Below are 19,789 nucleotides of genomic sequence, written 5' to 3'. Positions count from 1 at the left end.
CTTACTCAAAAGTTAAAAGCATAAAAATAGAGTACCTCATAGTGTTGGTTTTTTAAAAATATATATTATTGATTTTTTATAGAGAGGAAGGGAGAGGGATAGAGGGTTAGAAACATCGATCAGCTGCCTCCTGCACACCCCCTACAGGGGATGTGCCCGCAACCAAGGTACATGCCCTTGACCAGAATCGAAACTGGGACCCTTCAGTCCGCAGGCTGACGCTCTATCCACTGAGCCAAACCAGGTAGGGCTCATAGTGTTGTTTTGAGGTTTGAATTAAATACTGTACTTTCACCCTAGCCGGTTTGCCCTGCAGACTCAAGGGTCCCAGGTTTGATTCCGGTCAAGGGCATGTATCTTGGTTGCGGGCACATCCCCAATAGGGAGTGTGCAGGAGGCAGCTGATCGATGTTTCTCTCTCATCGATGTTTCTAACTCTCTATCCCTCTCCCTTCCTCTCTGTAAAAAATCAATAAAATATATTTTAAAAAAATAAAATAAATACTGTACTTTCTATAAGAAGAGGATTTGCTGCCTGATACATATATACTAAGCATTGCAAATACAGCAAGTTCCTGGATAGCATCCTTTTGTTGTTTCTTTATAACGTTGATGTGATGTCTTATTTATATCAATTAGCCTATGTTAAAATTGGTTTCTTTATAATTCATTTCACTTTTTGTCTAAAATAGCCACAAGTAGAATCTGCAACCATGGTAAGTAAAATAGGCAAATCATGTTTGAATTTGCTGGTATCTATCAAATTTAATTTGAAAATATAACAAAATTAATGACTGCTTAAAAGCAGAGAATGCATATGATTTTAATTTAATTTTGTTAGTTTTTTATATAGTCTATCTCTGTTCTATCACATAGATTTATGATCATTTCAACAAAACAACTATATGTGCTTTGAATTAGATATTTATATGTGGCATCTTCTTAAACAAAAGTCCTAAATAAACTCTCAACCTGGTCTGTGTAAATCATTTATAATATTCCAAATAATTTATCTAATAGAAGAAATTAGTTCAGAGGAATTACAAATTTTCTTTAAAGCTCTTATAAGACTACTTAATATATGGGCCATTAGGTTACTTTCTGAGTTCATTTACTTTAAAATGAATTTTGTTCTTTCCCAAGATTGCTGCAGCTATTCAGGGTCTTTTTTGGTTCCATATAAATTTTTGAAGTATTTGTTTTAGATTTGTGAAATATTCTGTTGGTATTTTATTTATTTTATTTTTAAAAATATATTTTTATTGATTTTAGAGAGAAAGGGAGAGGGAGAGAGAGAGAAACATCAATGATGAGAGAGAATCATTGTCCGACTGCCTCCTGCACACCCCCCCGGGGCGGGGGGGTCAAGCCCACAACCCAGGCATTTGCCCTGACCGGAAATCAAACCATGAGCTCCTGGTTCATAGGTCAACACTCAACCACTGAGCCATGTCAGCCAGGCCCATTGGTATTTTATAGGAATTGCATTGAATCTCTGTATTGCTCTGGGTATTATGGCCATCTTAATGATGTTCATTCTACCAGTCCATGAACATGGTATATTTTTCCACTTGTTATTATCTTCTGTCTCTTTTCTCAAGGTTCTATAGTTTTCTGAGTACAGGTCTTTTACTTCCTTGGTTAAATTTATTCCTAAGTATTTTAATTTTTGTTGCAATGGTAAATGGGATTGTTTTTTGCGTTTTCCTTTCTGAGAGTTCATTATTTTTTTTATTTATTAAATCTTTATTGTTCAGATTATTACATTTGTTCCTCTTTTTTCCCCCCATAGCTCCCCTCCACCCAGTTCCCACCCCACCCTCTGCCCTTACCCCCCCACTGTCCTCATCCATAGGTGCATGATTTTTGTCCAGTCTCTTCCCACATCTCCCACACCCCTTTCCCCCCCAAGAATAGTGAGTCCAATGTAACCAAATGTCTGTAAAATGTTTCCACCTGGCTAGGAAGCAAGTCCTGTTCCTGGGCTGAAGAAATTGCAAGGAGGCTAGTCTGTAGGGAGAGGAAGCCAGGCATTGCTATGTGACGCCATTACCCAGATGGACACTTAATATATATATATATATATATATATATATATATATATATATATCCCTTTCAAGAAGAAGAAAACCATAAATTAGTGTTAAGTCTGCATTGAGATTCTTGTCATCTGTACTTTTTATTTTATCTTTTCCTGTCTTACTATTCTTTCAAAGTTTGCATATAAGGGTAGAGATGAGGGAAAGGATAAATATGATTGCATGAATTCAACTGAAATTCTTGTTGACTAATTGTACTTGTCTTCCTTTGCCTCATGATGACTGGCTATTAAAAAGAAACAAAAAGGCCTCCTGGTGCTTACCACAGGCTGTGTTCTTACACTGACTGTACAGAAATAGGAGGCAGAGTAAACTTACCCCATATACACCTCAGCTCAGGCTTTTTGCCTGGTCTGTATTGTGAATGGGGAGACACTGAGAAAAAGAAACAAAAAATGCAGCTCTGCCCTAACCAGTTTGGCTCAGTGGATAGAGCGTCGGCCTGTGGACCATATGGTCCCAGGTTCAATTCCGGTCAAAAACATGTACCTTGGTTGCGGGCACATCCCCAGTAGGGGGTTTGCAGCTGATTGATGTTTTTCTCTCATTGATGTTTTTAACTCTCTATTCCTCTCCCTTCCTCTCTGTAAAAAATCAATAAAATATATATTTTTGAGAAAATTTAAAAAAATGCAGCTCTTTTTGTGTGTGTAGATGTAAATTTTCATCTGTCTGGGATAAATGTTCAGGAATGCTGGATTGTATAGTTAGTGCATGGTTAGTTGCTTAATTTTTTTAAAAAATATTTTTTTATTGATTTCAAAGAGGAAGGGAGAGGGGGAGAGAGATAGAAATATCAGTGATGAGAGAGAACCATTGATCAGCTTCCTCCTACAAGCCCCACATTGGGGATTGAGCCCGCAACCCGGGCATGTGCTGCAACCAGGAATCGAACCGTGACCTCCTGGTTCATAGGTCAAGGCTCGACCATTGAATCATGCTAGCTGGACAATTGCTTAATTTTTTTAAAATATATTTTTATTGACTTCAGGGAGGAAGGGCAAGAGAGAGATAGAAACATCAATGATGAGAGAAAATCATTGATTGGTTGCCTCCTGCAGGCCCCACACTGGGGATCAAGCCCATAACCCAGGCATGTGCCCTTGACCAGAATCGATCCTGGGACCCTTCAGTCTGCAAACCAATCCTCTACCCACTGAGCCAAACCAGCTAGGGCCAGTTGCTTAATTTTTTAAAAAAACTGCCAAACTGTTTTCCAAAGTGGCTGTGCCATAGTACATTCCCACCAGCAATGTATGAGATCCAAGTTCTCTACATCCTCGCCAGCCTTTAGTATTTATTACCACTGTACTTTTAGTTACAGGTATGTAGTACTATTTCATTGTGCTCTTAATTTGTGTATCTGAAATGGTTAACAATGTTGGACATCTTTGCATGTACTTATTTCCTGTCTGTAGATCACCTTCAAGGAAATGTCTTAGTTTTTTGCCCGTTTTCTAATTGAATTGTGTGTTTTTCATTTTTGAATTTAATAGTTTTAAAAAATATATTCTAGCTACTGATCTTTTGTGACATATATAGTATGAAAATAATTTCTTTCACTCTGTAGCTTGTCTTTTCATCCTCTTCACAGGGTCTTTCACAGAGCAAAAGTTTTTCTTTTGATGGTATCCAGTTTATCAATGTTTTTTTCTTTTTATGAATTGTGTTTTGGTGTCAGCTCTAAGAATTTTGCTGAGCCCTTGATCCTGAGCATTTTCTCCTAAAATTTTTATAGTTTTAATTTTTACATTTAGGTATGTGATCCATTTTGAATTAATTTTTGTATAAGATATGAAGTTTATTTTGAGATTCATATTTTGGACTCTGGATGTCCAGTTGCTCCAGAACCATTTGTGAAAAGGCTCCTTCTTCTACTGTAGGGGTGGGGAACCTTTTTTCTGCCAAGGGCCATTTGGATACTTAGAACATCATTCACTTAATATGATTCACTTAATATAAATTTATGTTACTATGAAGAAAGCTCCTAGATTTATTGAATTTCGAGACCCACCTGCAGTTTCCTTGGTAGGGCCAGATCAAATGATTTAGCGTGCTGGACATTCCCCACCCCTGCTCTACTGAGTTGCTTTTGCACTTTTTTGAAAACTTAGTTGGCTATACTTGTGTAAGTCTATTTTCGGGTTCTGGGTTCTGTTGCATTGATCTATGTATCTATCCTTTCATCACTGCCACCTGGCCTTGCTTATTATAGCTATATAGTTGGTTTAACTCCATATTCTTTGGAATCTTTGGCAAATGAAAGGGTTTATGATTTTATGTCATTTTATTTATTAGTAAATAAAAAACAAGTCATATCAAAAGTATAGTATTTCATTAAATCTCATCATGAAATAATCTAATTTTAAGAATAATTATCATCGTTAGGCCCAACTCCTAGTTTACTTCTAGGTCTCTCAAATTTTCTATAACTCGCCGGAACCGGTTTGGCTCAGTGGATGGAGCGTCGGCCTGCGGACTGAAAGGTCCCAGGTTTGATTCCGGTCAGGGGCATGTACCTGGGTTGCGGGCATATCCCCAGTAGGAGATGTGCAGGAGGCAGCTGATCGATGTTTCTCTCTCATCGATGTTTCTAACTCTCTATCTCTCTCCCTTCCTCTCTGTAAAAAATCAATAAAATATAAAAAAAAAAAGTTTAAAAAAAAATTTTCTATAACTGTACTTGTTAGTCTTGGTGTTAAGTTGCCTAGATAAAAGGAACTTTATATAATAAGTTTATTTTTTTAAATATTTTTTTTTACATGACAAGTTTAGAACAGCATGCTCCCTTTCTTTTTTAGATGGTGTTATCTGAAAAGGTTAGTCAACTGATGGAATGGACCAATAAAAGACCTGTAATAAGAATGAATGGAGACAAGTTCCGTCGCCTTGTTAAAGCCCCACCAAGAAACTACTCCGTTATTGTCATGTTCACTGCTCTCCAACTTCATAGACAGTGTGTCGTGTGCAAGTATGAACCTTCAACTACACTTTAAAATTAAATAACTTATAAGATTTCTACCGTTTTTTCAATTCCAGTGAACTAAATTAGTTTAGTGGGTACATAATTAATGTGTATATCTTAAGATATTTATACTAACACACAATACTACTCTTTTATAGTCACTTCTTGGTTGTCCAAATTAGTAGGGGGAACAAAGAGCAAGAATAAAGTATTGGAACCATCAGGAATAAATCTAACAATTATCTTCTAAATTGTTATCAACTTATATAAATGTATGCCAATAGCATTGATGGTAGTGTTTTATTATTTGTGTTTTCAACTTCATACTGTTGTTTTACCACAACAGCCCCAGAATGTAGTAAAGCAAATATTCTCTCAGGTTGGGAGAAACAAGTTCTAAAATTTTAACTGGTCTACCCAAAGCTAGAGATATTTATTAATACAGTAATGGTGGCTGCATCCAAGTTTGGAATTTCAAGAGAACTTTTTTAGAAAATAAAGATGCATGATTTATGTTAGAGATGTTTCTTTTTTTCTACATTATTTTGTAGTGATTATACGTCAATTTCACTTTCATCAAATAATGGTTTATTGACTTATTTTACTGTTTCTGAATGATCTTAGGAATAAAGATTGATATTTTTTTAAACGAAAGTGCTATGGATAATTAAAAATAGTGGATTTTTAGCTTTTTCTGATGTTGTTTTAACTTATATTTTAAAATCCGTATGTGTGATCTGGGAATTTACTTTAAATGAAATGACAAAGCAGTCCTGTGAAGAACTTAATTAAGTAAAAACCTTGGAGGCTTTCCAAATTCTGACAGCTTGGGCTCATGTGAAGGAATAGTCAGCCTCCTTTCACAATACTGTGCTATGCTACCCTAACCCTTGCTAACTCTTATTAAAGGATTTTTTTCCTTGGATGTAGGAGATAGTCAAGGTATTTGGTTCCAGGGTGCTTGTTTTATGGGGTATATGGTGAATATAAATTATAAGTAAACAGAAGAAGGAAAAAGAGTAGTGGGTATTAACCATGAATAAATTTAAAACCTAGAGCCGTGGTCAGCAAACCGTGGCTCGCGAGCCACATGTGGCTCTTTGACCCCTTGAGTGTGGCTCTTCCACAAAATACCACATGCGGGCGAGCACGTACAGTGTGATTGAAACTTCGTGGCCTATGTGCAGAAGTCGGTATTTTGTGGAAGAGCCACACTCAAGGGGCCAAAGAGCCGCATGTGGCTCACGAGCCGCGGTTTGTTGAGCCGCAGCTTGCCAACCACTGACCTAGAGTTCCTCTTCAATCAGTTCACTTACTGGCAATCAACAGTGTACGAAAATGTCAAGGAACAAACTCAGACTCCTTCATAATTTTGTATTAAATTCAAATTAATGAAATTCTTATTAACCTAAGTTTTTATTTGTATCTTACTTTCTACAAGACCAAATTTAAAATTAGCTCACATTTTCCTAAAATCATTCAAGAAATAAAATTAAGTAACAGCAGTGTGTATTATACTATACTAGAGGCCCGATGCACAAAATTCCTGCAAGGGGCTTGGCCCTTGCAGCCCCGGCTTCATCTGAAGGTGGTCCAGAAGGTCATTCGACTGTCTGGTCTTCAGCATATTACACTTTTATTATTATAGACCAGGGGCCCAGTGTACAAATTTGTGCACCCTGAAAGGAACTGTGAGCCATGAGGCTGCAGTGGGCACATGGGCGGGTCTCAACCCATCCTCCACACCCCACCTGGCCCCTCCCACCACAGCCCCCAGTCTCCTGTCTGTGGGCAGCCCCACTCCTGCTGCTGCTGCCACTCCCACACACTGACAGCGCCGGCCCTGCTCACACCTGCTGACAGCGCAGAGCAATCGGGACTGGCAGTGGGTGCAAGCTGGGCTGGTGCCATCAGCAGGTGTGAGCACTGGGCAAGACTGAGGCGCGGGAGCAAAGAATTTTCAGTAACCACCAGAAGCTCGCTCCGATGACAGCAACTGGCACCCCACCTTGGTCTGGCGCCCCCACTCACCTGCTCCACCATCCCTCTGCAGCCGACACCCTCCATGTTCTGCACGCGCGCCCTGGTGGTCAGCTCACTTCCCAGTGACCGGTTGTTCAGTTGTTCCGCCATTCGGTCTATTTGCATATTAAGGTTTTAGATAGATAGATAGATAGATAGATAGATAGATAGATAGATAGATAGATATTTGGTGCTATCAGGATGAGAAGTTTAAGAGAGATGCCCTAACCTCATCATCTGGTTAGGGAAATGAGTTCCACACATGAAAATTTTACTGGCAATATAAGAAAATTTAGGATAAGTACTCTATGAATTGTGTACATAATAAGTACTGTAAAATTTCAGGAAGGACATAACAGGAGTGGGTAGGGCTGGCCTAATGGAGAAGATAGGACTTGTACTAGGGCTAGACAGATGGATCAAATTTAGATAGAGGTAGAAGCAATGACGTGTGCAAGAGTAAACAGATAGGAAGAAATAAATAGCTGCAGTTGAACAACCAGTGAAAGAGCTTGGAGACTGTGTTCTGAAGGTAATAGAAAAGCAACAGTTTCCGAGGAGTTTCTTGCAGGAGAAGAAACTAGATATTAAGGATCTGACGTTGATAATAGCAATGAAAATAAATGGGAGGGGTTGAGAAAATCATAAATGAAGAATTGTCAGATCTTAGAAACTTGAAAGCATATGGGCAATAAGGGAAAAGTCAAACATGACTTGAGATTCAGTTAATCTCAATTCCCTAGTTTCTTCTTATTTTTCACCCCAATAGTTCATCTGACTATACTTTACTACTATTTACTAAGTAGCATTTTGTACTTTCGATTCTTAAGATGGATTAATCCTATGTAATAAAAGGCTAATATGCAAATTGTCCCCTTGACATGGAGTTCTACCAGGAGGTGGGCCAAGCTCCCGCATCCCATCCCCTTGGCTGGCCCGGACCCATTGGCCCCGATCAGGACAGGCTGGCCAGACCCCACCAGTGCACAAATTCGTGCACCGGGCCTCTAGTATTATTATATGCTTTACCTGGGAAAATATTTAACCTTGTTTTTGACATCTTAGAAGTAAATTGTTGTAGTCCGGTGTCACTCAGTGGTTGAGCATCAACCCATGAACCAGGAGATCACAGTTCAATTCCTGGTCAGGGCACATGCCCAGGTTGCAGGCTTGATCCCCAGTAGGGGCCGTGCAGGAGGCAGCTAATCAATGATGCTCTCTCATCGTTGATGTTTCTATCTCCTTCTCCCTCTCCCTTACTCTCTCTGAAATTAATAAAAACATTTTTAAAAAATTGTAGTAGAGACAATTAGCTGGATTTTCTGGTGACTACTGAAGGGCTTTACGATAAGAAATAGGCACAAAGTATAAACTATAGACAGATAATTACTACTTTCTATTGAAATCCCCAACATTTGGGGTAAGACTTCTCTTATGCCAAAAACAATGACAGACTGTCAGCGTTTGTCCTAACCCCGTAAGACAGTGGTTCTCAACCTTACTAATGCCACGACCCTTTAATACAGTTCCTCATGTTGTGGTGACCCCCAACCATAAAATTATTTTCATTTTGCTACTGTTATGAATCGTAATGTAAATATCCGATATGCAGGATGTATTTTCATTGTTACAAATTGAACATAATTAAAGCATAGTGATTAATCACAAAAACAATATGTAATTATATATGTGTTTTCCGATGGTCTTAGGTGACCCCTGTGAAAGGGTCGTTCGACCCCCAAAAGGGTCTCGACCCACAGGTTGAGAACTGCTGCCGTAAGCAGAGCCTGACTTGCCCCCCACCATTGGAAAAACTGTTGAGTCTTTGGATCTTTTTTATTTCTAATAAACTAGATTGCTTTTAAAAATGTTTTATATTTTATCTTCACAAATCTGATTACACCCAGGCAAGCGGATGAAGAATTCCAGATCCTGGCAAACTCCTGGCGATACTCCAGTGCATTTACAAACAGGATATTTTTTGCTATGGTGGATTTTGATGAAGGCTCTGATGTATTTCAGATGGTAAGATCTTTGGTTTATTCTATTACGTAGGAATAGGCAAACTATGGATAAAGCGAAATACATCTTTTTCAATGGCTACAAGAAGTTAAATATGACTTGTTTTATGTAAGATCTAGAGTACTTAGTAAAATAAAAACTAAACTTGAGCTAGCCATGAAATGTAATGGTCAGTGCTTAACCTAATAGAATATGGAAATTGAGTTGTAATCAAGTAATACACACACACACACATACACTTGTGGTAAATATACATAATAAAAATTAACATTTTAAACATTTTTAGTGGACAATTTATCAAGTAATTTTTAAAATCACAGCATTAATCCATCATTATACCATCATTGTAATATTGAAGTTTTTAGTAGAGTTAGGTACTGTATTTGTCTTTACCCCCTTGCTTCTTTCTTGTCTTAGTGGGAAAGCTCCTTCTTCTTGTTCAGAGCTTCACCCCTTTCCTGTGCCCTGGATCCCATATGTATGAGCTCTGTCAATCATAACCTCTCTCACCTATATTTTTTTAATTGATTTCAGAGAGGAAGGGAGAGGGGGAGAGAGATAGAAACATCAGTGATGAGAGAGAACCATTGATCAGCTTCCTCCTGCAAGCCCCACATTGGGGATTGAGCCTGCAACCTGGGCATGGGCTGCAACCAGGAATCGAACCATGACCTCCTGGTTCATAGGTCAAGGCTCTATCATTGAGTCAAGCCGGCCGGACAGTTGCTTAATTTTTTAAAAATATATTTTTACTGACTTCAGAGAGGAAGGGAAAGAGAAAGAAACATCAATGATGACAGAGAATCGTTGACCGGTTGCCTCCTACATGCCCCACAATGGGTATTGAGCCTGCAACCCGGGCATGTGCCCTTGACTAGAATCGAACCTGGGACCTTTCAGTTTGCAGGCCAATGCTCTATCCACTGAGCCAAATCTGCTAGGGCTGAAGTCTATTTTTTTAAAGAGAAACTTAAAGTTCACTACAGAATTGAGGGGTAAATACAAAGATTTCCTATATACCCCCTACCTCACACATGAATAGCTTCCCCCACTATCAACATTCCCACCAGAGTAGTACATTTTTTACATTTGATGAGCCTACATTGATACATCATAATCACCCAAAAGCGCACAGTTTACATTACAGTTAACTCTTGGTATTGTATAGTCTACTGGTTTGGACAAATTGTTCATCAATATGGTATCATAAAGAGTAATTTTATTTTCCTAAAAATCATCCATACCCTGTCAGTCCATCCTCCCTTCTAACTTTTGGTTGATATTTTACTTTTCTCATAGTTTCGCCTTTTCCAGAATGCCATATAGTTAGAATCATACAGTATGTAGACTTTTCTGATTGCCTTCTTTCACTTAGTAATATGTATTGAAAGTACCTCCATGTCTTTTTATGGCTTGATAGCTCATTTCTTTCTTTTTTTAAAATATATTTTATTGATTTTACAGAGAGGAAGGGAGAGAGATAGAGAGTTAGAAACATCGATGAGAGAGAAACATCGATCAGCTGCCTCCTGCACATCTCCTACTGGGGATATGCCCGCAACCCAGGTACATGCCCTTGACCGGAATCGAACCTGGGACCCTTCAGTCTGCAGGCCAACGCTCTATCCACTGAGCCAAACCAGTTACGGCTCATTTCTCTTTATTGATGAATAATATTCCATTGTCCAGATGTACCAGAGTTTGTTTATTCATTCACTCACTAAAGGACATCTTGGTTGCTTCCAAGTTTCAGAAGACTGCCAAACTATCTTCCAATGCAGATGTACCATTTTGCATTCCCAGCAGCAATGAATGAGAGTTACCCTTACACCACACCCTCATCAGCATTTGGTGGTATCAGTGTTCTGCATTTGGCCATGGTAGTGGGTGTGTAGTGGTATCTCACTGTTTTAATTTGCATTTCTCTGGTGATATATTATGTGGAACATCTTTTCAAATGCTTATTTTGGTGAGATGTCCCTTAAGATCTTGGGCCCATTTATTTTTTTATTTTTTTATTTTTTTTATTAACAAGATCTCTGTATTATTTACAATGTACAATGGACAGTCCTTGAAGGGTCTTAAGGTTTTTTTTGTTTTGTTTTGTTTTTTTATTTTTTTTTTATTGCTTAAAGTATTACAAAGGGTATTACATATGTATCCATTTTATCCCCCCGCCCTAGACAGTCCCCTAGCCTCCCCTATCACCCAGTGTCTTATGTCCATTGGTTATGCTTATATGCATGCATACAAGTCCTTTAGTTGATCTCTTACCCCCCTACCTCCTGCCCCCCAACCCTCCCCGGCCTTCCCGCTGCAGCTCGACAATCTGTTTGAGGCAGCTCTGCCTCTGTATCTATTATTGTTCAAAAGTTTATAATGGTCTCTATTGTCCACGAATGAGTGAGATCATGTGGTATTTTTCCTTTATTGGCTGGCTTATTTCACTTAGCATAATGCTCTCCAGTTCCATCCATGACGTTGCAAATGGTAAGAGTTCCTTCCTTTTTACAGCAGCATAGTATTCCATCGTGTAGATGTACCACAGTTTTCTAATCCATTCATCTACTGATGGGCACTTAGGCTGTTTCCAGATCTTAGCTATGGTGAATTGTGCTGCTATGAACATAGGGGTGCATATATCCTTTCTGATTGGTGTTTCTGGTTTCTTGGGATATATTCCTAGAAGTGGGATCACAGGGTCAAATGGGAGTTCCATTTTCAGTTTTTTAAGGAAACTCCATACTGTCTTCCATAGTGGCTGCACCAGTCTGCATTCCCACCAGCAGTGCACAAGTGTTCCTTTTTCTCCACATCCTCTCCAGCACTTGTCGTTTGTTGATTTGTTGATGATAGCCAGTCTGACAGGTGTGAGATGGTACCTCATTGCTGTTTTGATTTGCATCTCTCGGATGATTAGTGACTTTGAGCATGTTTTCATATGTCTCTTGGCTTTCTGGATGTCCTCTTTTGAAAGGTGTCTATTTAGGTCCTTTGTCTTGGGCCCATTTAAAAAAAATTATCTTTATTATTGAAAGTGTTACAGATATATCCTCCCTCCACCCCCCCCATTGACTCCCTCACTCTGTACCCAGCCCCCCTCAGGCTTTTACTGCATTATTGTCTGTGTCTATTGTGCGATCGGGCCCATTTTTTAATTGGTTTGTTTTCTTATTGTAGTGTTTTAAGAGTTCTTTGTATATTTTATTATTTAAAAGTTTTTTTAAATGTTTTTATTGATTTTTTAGAGAGAGAGGAAGGAAGAGGGCTATAGACATAGAAATATTGATGAAAGAGAGAATCATTGATCGGCTGCTTCCTACTGGGGATAGAGCCCACAACCTGGGCATGTGCCCTGACCGGAAATTGAACCATGACCTCCTGGTTCATGGGTTGATGCTCAATCAACTGAGCCATACTGGCTGGGCTGCTTTCAGTTCTTTTAGATATATACCCAGAAGTGGAATTCCTAGATCATATGGCATTTCTGTTCATAATTTTTAATTATTATTTTTATTTTTAAATATATTTTTTATTGACTTCAGAGCAGAAGGGAGAGGAAGAGAGATAAACATAAATGATAAGAGAGAATCATTGATCAGCTGCCTCCTGCAGGCCCCACACTGGGGACCAAACCCACAACCCAGACATGTGTTCTTGACAGGAACTGAACCCGGGACCCTTCCGTTCACAGGCCAACAATCCATCCACTGAACAAAGTCAGCTAGGTTTCTTCATAAATTTTTAAAGAAAACTCTATACTGTATAACATAGTGACTGCACCATTTTGCATTCCAGCAGTGCACAGGGGTTTCAAATTGTCTATATCCTTACCAACACTTATTTTCTGGTTTTTATTTTTATTTTTTATAGTAGCCATCCTAATGGGTGTGAGGTAATAGCTCATTGTGGTTTTGATTTGTATTTCCCTAAGGATTAGTGAGGTAGAGCATCTTTTCATGTACTTATTGGCCATTTGTATATCTTTTCTGGAGAAATGTCTATTCAAATCCTTTACCTAGTTTTTAGTCAGTTTTTTTTTTGTTGAATTATAGGAGCTCTTTATATATATTGGATACTAACCCCTTACCAAACATATGATTTGTGGGTATTTTCCACCATTTCATAGATTGCCCTTTCATTCTTTTTTTTAAAAAATATATTTTATTGATTTTTTACAGAGAGGAAGGGAGAGAGATAGAGAGTTAGAAACATCGATGAGAGAGAAACATCGATCAGCTGCCTCCTGCACATCTCCTACTGGGGATATGCCCGCAACCCAGGTACATGCCCTTGACCGGAATCGAACCTGGGACCCTTCAGTCCGCAGGCCAATGCTCTATCCACTGAGCCAAACCGGTTTCGGCTCATTCTTTTTTGAAAATAGATTTTTATTGATTTCAGAGAGGAAGGGAGAGGGAGAGAGAGACAGAAACATTAATGATGAGAGAGAATCACCAATCAGCTGCCTTCTGCGGGTTCAATTCCACTGGGGATTGAACCCGCAACCTGGGCATGCGCCCTTGACTAGAATCGAACCTGGGATCCTTCAGTCCACAGGCCAACGCTTTATCCACTGAGCCAAACCAGCCAGGTCATACTGCTGATTGTGTCTTTAGCCTACAGGATAGTTTTAAGGTGCTTATTTAGTATAAAGATGTTAAATTAGTAATCATGGAAATGTAAGTTACAATAATAGTGATATACAATATTTACACATTAGATCAACTTTTTTTTTTAAAATATATTTTATTGATTTTTTACAGAGAGGAAAGGAGAACGATAGTTAGAAACATCGATGAGAGAGAAACATCGACCAGCTGCCTCCTGCACATCTCCCACCGGGGATGTGCCCGCAACCCTGGCACACGCCCTTGACCGGAATCGAACCCGGGATCCCTCAGTCCGCAGGCCGACGCTCCATCCACTGAGCCAAACCGGTTTTGGCTTAGATCAACTTTTGACAAAAATGTGGGGAAATAGGTAATTTCCTACATTAATGGACAGAAGTATAAATTGGTATAGCTATTTTTTTAATATATTTTTATTGATTTTTTACAGAGAGGAAGGGAGAGAGATAGAGAGCCAGAAACATCGATGAGAGAGAAACATCGATCAGCCGCCTCCTGCACATCTCCCACTGGGGATGTGCCCACAACCCAGGCACTTGCCCTTGACCGGAATCGAACCTGGGACCCTTCAGTCCGTAGGCCGACGCTCTATCCACTGAGCCAAACCGGTTTCGGCTGGTATAGCTATTTTGGAAGGCAAGTTGGCTCTATCCATTTTGACTTAAAATGTTCCTGCCCTCTGATCCAACAGTTCTATTTCTATAGAAACACTCTCACAGGTACAGGGAGATAAGTACATGACTGTTCATTGCAACATTATTTTTTAATGGAAAAAAAGAAAAAAAACCCTTAAGTCCAACAGTAACACAATAAAATATGAGTGAATTTGATATGGATAGATAGATAGATAGATAGATAGATAGATAGATAGATAGATAGATAGTCATGGATAGATCTCGCAAACATAGATAAATTAAAAAAGCAAATTGGCCCAGCTTGCGTGGCTCAGTAGCTCAGTGGTTGACTATTGACCTATGAACCAAGAGGTCCAATTCACAGCCAGGACACATGCCCGGTTGCGGCTCGATCCCCAGTAGGGAGTGTGCAGGAGGCAGCTGATCAATGCTTCACACTCATTATTAATGTTTCTATCTTTCTCTCCCTCTCCTTTCCTGTCTGAAATAAATAAAAGTATATTAATAAAATAAGGCAAACAAAGCAATATTACATGTTTTCTGTTGGTACATTCATATGTATATGGATCAATTCAGAAAAGTCTAGAAATGGTAATAGTGGGTGCAGGAATGGACTGGGGTTGCTCCTTACAACCCTGTATTTTATTGATTTTTTACAGAGAGGAGGGGAGAGGGACAGGGAGTTAGAAACATCAATGAGAGAGAAACATCGATCAGCTGCCTCCTGCATACCCCCCAAGGTACATGCCCTTGACCGGAATCGAACCTGGGATCTTTCAGTCTGCAGGGCCGATGCTCTATCCACTGAGGCAAACCAGTTAGGGCACAACCCTGTCATTTTTAAAAACTTTTTAAAAATAAATATTTTTATTGATTTCAGAGAGCAAGGAAGAGGGAGAGAGAGAAAATGGAAACATCAATGATGAGAGAGAATCATTGATCGCTTCCTCCTGCACAATCTACACTAGGGATGGAGCCCACAACCTGGGCATGTGCCCTGACCGGGAATCGAACTGTGACCTCCTGGTTCATAGGTTGATGCTCAACCACTGAGCCACACCGCCTGGGCAAGTATGCAGTCTCCATTTTTTTGTCCTTGGTTATCAGAGTTTTCCAGCTAGTCTTTAGTTGATTTTTCAGGATAGTTTTTCTGTATTTTAGTTGTATTTCCTATTTGGTCCTGGGAGAGTGTCAGTGTAGCTTCCACTTACTCTGTCACCATTTTAATCATTCTAGACATATTTTTAAAGAAATCCAAAGCTGATATAGCTAAACAAATATTGAAGAGTTTGGCCTAAAATTTGGGTAGCAGTTTGGTGAAGTGAACAGTGTCCTTAGCTTTGCAGGCTGAGAAATTGAATTTTAACAGTGTGGTCAGAATTTATCTAACTCTGGAGACTTTGTGCACACTCACCAAATCATAAAAATCCATGTCCGGCTATTGTGGTTCAGTGGTTAAGTGTCAACCCTTGAACCAAGAGGTCATGGTTCGATTCCTGGTCATCATGGTTCGATTCCTGGTCGGAGCAAATTCCCTGGGGGGTGGTGCAGGAAGCAGCCAATCAATGATTTTCAACATTGATATTTCTATCCTTCTCTCCCTTTCCCTTTTTCTCTCTGAAATCAATAAAAACATTTTTTTTAGAAGTCCATAGGCGTTGGTAGCCAAAAAGCTAATCTATTAATTCCTTGTATTATACTGCGAGGGAGACTAAAATAATTATACCCACTAATCAGTATACCCTCTCCACTATGGATAAGTCTAAACAATTATGTTTAGAAGGGCTTTATTGTGAGTGTAGAATCAAAGCGAGGAAGTCAGATTATGATATTGTCTGACATCTTTTAATTATAATTGTTTCATACTAGCTAATCTTCATTTTAGGGTTAGCTGCTGAGTGAACCTGAATGTTTGCATCTAATGGTCCAGCATCTTTTCCCTGAACTTAGTCAGACTTTCTGTTTTTCACAAGTACATTTAGGTCAGGGAAGATAGAATGCAGATAAGTCAGTCATGGTTTCTTTATTTTAGCAATTCCAGTGTTGTCTTCTTAAACATATCATGGTTTCATCATAGAGTATCAAGAACTGTGGTGCTTATCAGTAAACATTTATGAGCCTTTTAGAATTAACTGTTTCTGCTTATGGCTACCATTTTGTATTGGTTTTCATTGCAATGTTAGAGCACTATCTTACAGTTTCCTTCTAATTGAGAATGTACTCTAAATCTTTTTTTAAAAATATATTTTATTGATTTTTTACAGAGAGGAAGGGAGAGGGAGAGATAGTTAGAAACATTGATGAGAGAGAAACATCAATCAGCTGCCTCCTGCACACCCCTACTGGGGATGTGCCCGCAACCAAGGTACATGCCCTTGACCAGAATCGAACCTGGGACCCTTGAGTCTGCAGGCCGACGCTCTATCCACTAAGCCAAACCGGTTAGGGCAAGAATGTACTCTATTTGGAGCTTGCCTCAGCTACATAAGAGTTTTAGTTCTAATAAATGTTTTTTTGCATAATCTCAGAACAGATTAAAATGCTGGTGGTATGGGCGATTTTCCATTGTAAAGGAGTAAAATGTAGGTTTCTTAGCTAGGAGTTTCTATTTGGTCAGCAGTGTGCTAATTAAGGGCACAGGCAGCCTTGGATTTGAATCCTGGCTCCGCCATTTACCATTTTCCTTAGGTAAGTCACTTAACCTACTTAAACCTGGGCTTCCTCATCTTTATAAAATGCCTAATTTTCAAGATAATATTTGCTGTTACTTCTTTTCTTGGTAACTTATGTTTTCATGGACTACTTCTTATTAGCTAAACATGAATTCAGCTCCAACTTTTATCAACTTTCCTGCAAAAGGGAAACCCAAAAGAGGTGATACATATGAGTTGCAGGTGCGTGGTTTTTCAGCTGAGCAGATTGCCCGGTGGATTGCTGACAGAACTGATGTCACTGTAAGTTTCCCTACTTTGTAGAAAGTTACGTTGCCATTATCCACTTGGAATCTTACTGGGGATGTCCTAATTGGTCTTGTCCCCATATCACTGAGGTGGTAATAAGTAGTTTGGCAGTCCCTTCATAAGTAGCATTTAACAGAATCAGCATGATGAAAGAGTGAAATTATAAAACATCCTGTTATTGAATTCAGAATGAAAACCACTCTTTTGACATTATTAAGTCTGTGGACTATCTAGTTGTACCTAGCAAATACTTATTAATCAAAGGTATTATGTTGTGGTTAAATAGAATATTGTACTTATTCCATCCCATTTTAAGATATATTGTAGAGCCAAGCATGTAAACTCATGATTAGATGAAAATAAAAAAGTGTAATTTTCCCTGAAAGTAACCACACTGATTTTGATTGCTTCCATTTCAAATTATTTTGACCTATGTAATTAGTGAATCAATTTCATACTTTAAAAATGTTTTTCTCTTCTTTCCATTAGATTAGAGTAATAAGACCTCCAAATTATGCTGGTCCCCTTATGTTGGGATTGCTTTTAGCTGTTATTGGTGGACTTGTGTATCTCCGAAGAAGCAATATGGAATTTCTCTTTAATAAAACTGGATGGGCTTTTGCAGCTTTGGTGAGTGAATTTTAGAAGAAAATTGCATGAATAAAACTAATATTGTATTGGTAGGTAGCATTTTGTTTATTTCTTACTGTGGAAAGGATTTTATATATTTTTATTTTATGCCTTAAAATCAGTTTGTCTCCACCATTATGTCATTAGGATGGTTAGAGCTTGGAGAGTACCTAGTTTCTGTTCAACCTAAATGATAGACTGTCACCTCTAGAAAATATGCAGTTTTTTAAAAAAATATTCTTTTAAAGGACTTTTCAATATTCAATTTTAAAACTTGTAACAGCTTATTTATAATTTTTAAATGGTGTTTTCCTTTTGAAGTAAATATTATGTATTCTTGGGATCCTTGTGAAATATAAGCCTTAATTAAATAATTTATCTGAAAAAATTTGTTCTTCATGTATTACTTAAGCCAGTGGTTCTCAACCTTCTGTCCCTTTAAATACAGTTCCTCATGTTGTGACCCAACCATAAAATTATTTTTGTTGCTACTTCATAACTGTAATGTTGCTACTGTTATAAATCGTAATGTAAATATCTGATATGCAGGATGATCTTAGGCAACCCCAGTGAAAGGGTCGTTTGACTGCCAAAGGGGTCACGACCCACAGGTTGAGAACCACTGAGTCTTAAGCAGATGTATTTTTCATGTGCCTATCAATTTAATCAAGGTGGGAACAACCACCATGTTAAAGAGTATGTCATTACATTTTGTTTCCTAGTGTTTTGTGCTTGCTATGACATCTGGTCAAATGTGGAATCATATAAGAGGACCACCATATGCTCATAAGAATCCCCACACAGGACATGTGGTAAGGGAAGACCAGGATTTCTTTTCATTGTATACCAAAGTTAACCTTAATAATGTTTAGCCTGTGAGACCAGTGCCAGCATATGAGGGAACTAGATTTAGTTTCGGATTTTCAGTCTTTCTGTTTACGACCTTCAGTTGCTGAAAAGAAGATGCAGTGCTCTTAAAAGTTCCTTATGCTATTTGGTGTATCCTTTTGAATAATCTAGCTAAGAATGAAAGTCAGCCTTCAGCTAAATACAATATTGATCAAGTACTTGAGGCTCTACTGTTTCTAGGCACTGTGCTATATACTTATTATTAGATATAGTGATAAACAAGAAAAGTATGATCCCTATCATCATGGAGCTTACATTATGTACCTCACAGTTTTGTATACTGAAATACTGGTTTTCTCATGATTCTGTTGTTGAAAAGATAGTATAAGTACAATGAAAAGATAAAAATTTTAAATAACACAGAAATAGCTTTTATTTATGATGAATGCCACTGACCTAATGCTTACATACATAAGGTGAATTAATTTCATAGAGTTTGAAAATAGCCCATTTTAGGATTAGTATACCAATATTTAATGTATATTTAAAGATTTAATTTTGTCTCTTTTTTCCTCCCAGAATTATATCCATGGAAGCAGTCAAGCCCAGTTTGTAGCTGAAACACATATTGTTCTTCTATTCAGTATCCTCTTTATAATAAGTCCTTGGTGCTGTGTTTTAATTCATCTTTTTTCTCACATTATAGTATTCTCTCTACAGTTTGGTTGAGCCTACTCTCTTATTAATGCAAGTCATAATATCTTTGTAATCATATTACTATATCATCTATCTTTAGCCTAATCAACTGAAGACCACCAGGGATAAACCTGCAGTCTGATAAAGCCAGGTTTATTGGGTTTTGCTACAAGGTAGATTGCATATCAAGGGAACCAAGGGACATCTTACCTTAGAAAAGACAGGGTTCTAGGATTTGGGCAAGGTGTGGGGTTTAGGTGAAATGTAAATGAAACAATGT

General features: G+C 38.4%; 1 protein-coding gene and 1 non-coding gene across 2 annotated transcripts in view; both read left to right on the top strand.

Annotated features, from left to right (window-relative positions):
• MAGT1 (magnesium transporter 1) overlaps window positions 1-19,789 on the top strand; it is a 46,061-nt gene that overhangs the window by 13,346 nt on the left and 12,926 nt on the right. The window contains exons 2-7 of the mRNA XM_059679922.1: window positions 4,901-5,070; window positions 8,994-9,111; window positions 17,188-17,328; window positions 17,824-17,964; window positions 18,687-18,776; window positions 19,393-19,456. Of these exons, the coding sequence (XP_059535905.1) occupies window positions 4,901-5,070; window positions 8,994-9,111; window positions 17,188-17,328; window positions 17,824-17,964; window positions 18,687-18,776; window positions 19,393-19,456 (724 nt within the window). The remainder of the gene's footprint in view (window positions 1-4,900; window positions 5,071-8,993; window positions 9,112-17,187; window positions 17,329-17,823; window positions 17,965-18,686; window positions 18,777-19,392; window positions 19,457-19,789) is intronic.
• Window positions 2,346-2,477, top strand: LOC132225413 (small nucleolar RNA SNORA51). The gene has a single exon (XR_009450923.1). It is a non-coding gene; the product is annotated as a small nucleolar RNA SNORA51 (small nucleolar RNA).

This window comes from Myotis daubentonii, chromosome X (assembly GCF_963259705.1).
Source record: "Myotis daubentonii chromosome X, mMyoDau2.1, whole genome shotgun sequence".
NCBI lineage: Eukaryota > Metazoa > Chordata > Mammalia > Chiroptera > Vespertilionidae > Myotis > Myotis daubentonii.
This window is presented reverse-complemented; position numbering and strand designations above follow the sequence as displayed.